This window comes from Cryptotermes secundus, unplaced genomic scaffold, assembly GCF_002891405.2.
Source record: "Cryptotermes secundus unplaced genomic scaffold, Csec_1.0 scaffold691, whole genome shotgun sequence".
Classification (NCBI taxonomy): Eukaryota; Metazoa; Arthropoda; class Insecta; order Blattodea; family Kalotermitidae; genus Cryptotermes; species Cryptotermes secundus.
This window is the reverse complement of record NW_019743159.1, coordinates 192,827-196,511: the sequence shown is the minus strand read 5'-3', so window position 1 is coordinate 196,511 and position 3,685 is coordinate 192,827. Positions and strand designations below refer to the sequence as shown.

Genomic DNA, 3,685 nt, shown 5'->3' with positions numbered 1-3,685 from the left:
CCACGTCACAGTAGGAAGTTGATTACGGGTACGTAGCGTTGCGCGTTACGTCACCGCGGAGGGGAGGGAGGGAGCGCTACGCTACGGCCACGCGCCTGTGGCCTGAGTTGCCACGTTGCTGCTGGGTAGGGAGGGGTTCTCCGTTGCGCAACATGTTACAATAAATAAATATATATATATAACACATGCATCTAATGCATGTGAAGCACTTCCTTTGAAGTGTTGGTCGCCTTGCAATGTTGGTCATCATTGGCAGAAAGATGTAAAGGCTCTATTTTATTATTAAAATATATGTTTGCATTTGATGGAATTTAATCGCAATCTCACTTACATGGATCTTTCGTTCTGAAACAAGAGAAGGCAATGACAGCGTAAGTACCTGTGTCTCCAAAGTCAAAAGTGTGGCAGCGAAAATCTGGCGCTTGTAAACACAATTTGCGGCACTGCTCCAGGCTAGCCACGTCCTGATGGATGCTGTCCACGGTCTTCAGTATGCGTCCATTGAGTTGGGTGAAGTCACACATCTTGAGGGGGTCGCTAACGCAGTTGGACTCGATGTAGTCCACGCGTTCCTCAGCCGTCAGACTGTTCAGTCCGGACACGGTGAACCTATCCATGTCGCTCAGAGCACAGTCCCCGGTCTCGTGGTTGAAGTTCGCTGACCTGGACCAACATCAGATATGCACTAAGTAATGTTGTCGCTTTGCTTAATTAATTAAGCACTGTGCCATTATAGGGCTATGGGGAGAGAAGGTATAGCTTCATAATTGTTGACCACGGCACTAGATTCACGTGGGTGGTTACCTTCACGCTCCAGCCACTTTAGCTACGGGGAAAGAGCCCTAAGTGCTCATTGGATAGGAGGCTGGATGGGCCCCAGAGCCTGTGTGAATGCTGTAAAGAAGAGGAAAATCTTACCCTTGCCAGGAGTCCAACCTCATCCATCCAGCCCTCAGCCTGTCACTATACCAACTGAGCTATCCTATTCCTCTAGATATGCAATGAGGGTATGAAATATGAGTGCAGAGTACATTAAGGGCATCTGAAGACAGAGTAGGGTAGAGGTAAATTTGTAAAAAGGCAATAAGGTAAAAGTGTCTCTGTTCCACCCCATGAAGACGTTCGGGGATGGAAGTATAGCTCGCAAAGTCGTACCTGTGCTTAATCAAACACATCGCCATGAAGACGAGGGGGAGGATAGAGGTACAGCTCCATGCATTTTTCTAATCTTTCTGGCTTGTATTTGGGAGGAATTAGGTTTAAACATCGCTCGGGAAACCAAACGGTCAGAGATATGAGCAGTTTTCCTGTTTCTCCATGCCAATGCTAGGATAGTGCATTAAGTTAAGCCACGATTGTTTCTTTCGACATCTTTCCATTCATTGCTCAATACCATTCAATTATTCGATGCTACAGTCCTATAGTCAGAGTCTTCTTGCATTTCGTGTGGTGGAGTGAGACTGAGTCCACTTGGTACGTCGGCCTCTAACTGGCCTGTACCAGCCCCGGATGATAGATGAGTATGGAGCATTTGGTGGACTCAGAATTGGCAGGGGAAACCGAAGTACTCGGAGAAAACCTGCCCCAGCGCCACTTCGTCCACCACAAATCCCACACGACACTACTCGGGCTCAAACCAAAGCAGCCGCGGGGGGAAGCCGGCTACTGCCCGCCTGAGCTATGGCACGGCCTATAGCCCGAGCTACCGACAGGCTCGTTACGTAAGTCTCAGATACGATGAGCACTATATTCTGGACCGCGAGCCGCAGAGTCGCATACAAACATACAGATATTGTAAGTCCGTCGCTTGAGTCCGCAAGTGAACTATACCGACCGAGCGACCGCCGCTTGTCGGCGAAGTTAATACCAACTTTAGCGGAGAGAGGGTGTCATGTGGTCAGCGCAACGAAACACCACGGCCGTTAATCTCAGTTTTATAGACCGGAGCCGCTATTTCCTTGAAACAGTTCCTCAATTATCCTCACGAGGCTGAGTGGACCCCGCTCCAGATCCACTACTTCTCAAAAAATCTGGTAGCGCCGGGAATCTAACCCGGACCTCTGGATCTGTAGCCAGGAACTCTGACCACTAGACCAAAAAGGCGGTCAACATACAGATACTGCGGAGGGAAAATCTGATGCCATCTTCATTGTTATCTTCGCTCTTTGCTTAGCTTACCCATCGACCTTGAAGATGGAGGCAGAACGTTCCTCCGAAAGATATATAAGCTTTCACCAGATTATACGGCATCACACGACAGACTATATTACTCTTCGCAGGCACCGTTGCAAAAAAGAACCAAATACAAAAAAAAAAATATCAGTAACATATTCATGCATTTGGCACTGTATGGAGGTGGGTGGTCAGTATTGTGTTGAGGCCGCTTTACACGCGGGGACAGAACCCAGGGAATCCATTACATGGGCAGGATAAGCCCCATAACCGGCCACGGCCAAGGGCCAAACAGAAAAATGACTACCTTCTTTCGGAATCTAAGTGCAATTAGGGTGAACTGATGGTAAGAAAAATCAATGCCCTTTCCGGGAATCGAACTCTGGGCATCTAGCCCGTATTCTAACTCTAGGATTGTGAACATGGAAGCTGCCAATCAGAGAGGCGTGACGCTCGTTTCTTCTGTTTCCCCTCCCCCTCACTCTTCCATGCACTTGGCGCAACAATACGCATAGCAGTAGCGAGCAGTAGCGATCCTAACAGTGGAACGGAAGTTCGGTGTCTGTTTTTTGTCTGCGAACGAAAGTTGGCATGCACCTATACTGTGACCCAGTACTCCATCTTTGAAACCGGTTGCAGTCGGTCGGCATCCCGTTATAACCTTATGAAGCTGTCTGCACACACACACACATGGGTACCGTTATTGTGGCTCCACAGCCCACAGCATTGGCTGCATCCTCCTACGTAATCATGTCTACTACTTCATTTCCCTGTCGTCTGCATTTAACTACGTGGTTACTACATGCACCTCCAAGACAGTGGCGCTGGGGCAGGTTTTCTCTGAGTATTTCGGTTTCCCCTGCCAATCTTCATTCCACCAATTGCTCCACAATCACCCTCACCTATCATCTTGGGCTGGTACACTAGGCCAGAAGTGGCCGCAGTACAAGGGACTTAGTCCCACCCCACTAGCAATAAAAAAACATACAAAAACTCTGGGTACTGCATACACGGTGTATTCTTGTATTTCGTATGGAAGTGTATGCCGACCACAGTGGCCGCGCGGTCTAAGGCATGAACTGTCTACGCTCGCTCGTAAGCTGGGATCGTGGATTCGAATCCAACTCAAGGCATGGATGTCTGTATTGTGTGCGTTTATTCTGTGTTTATGTTGCTCTGTGTGTAGGTAGAGGCCTTGTGACTTGCTGATCCCCCGTCCAAGGAGTCCTACCGACTGTGTTAAGATCAAGAAACTGAAAAAGCGGCCAAGGCCCAACAAAAAAGGTTGTAGAGCCATAATAATAATAATAATAATGATGATAATAATAATAACTTCCTGATTTTAGTCCGCAAGCGAACTACACAGACCGAGTGACAGCCGCTTGTGGGCGAAGTTTTCTTTAATGCTAGTGGGGTGGGACTAAGTCCCTTGTAGGCGCTGGGGCAGGTTTTCTCCGAGTACTTCGGTTTCCCCTGCCAATCTTCATTCCATCAATTGCTCCACAATCACCCT

At 48.3% G+C, this 3,685-nt stretch overlaps 1 protein-coding gene across 1 annotated transcript in view; it reads right to left on the bottom strand.

Moving 5' to 3' along the window:
* The window catches only part of LOC111873941, a 48,081-nt gene that overhangs the window by 13,023 nt on the left and 31,373 nt on the right, over window positions 1-3,685 (bottom strand). Inside the window, exon 3 of the mRNA XM_023869049.2 lies at window positions 380-663. Coding sequence (XP_023724817.1) covers window positions 380-663 — 284 coding nt within the window. The remainder of the gene's footprint in view (window positions 1-379; window positions 664-3,685) is intronic.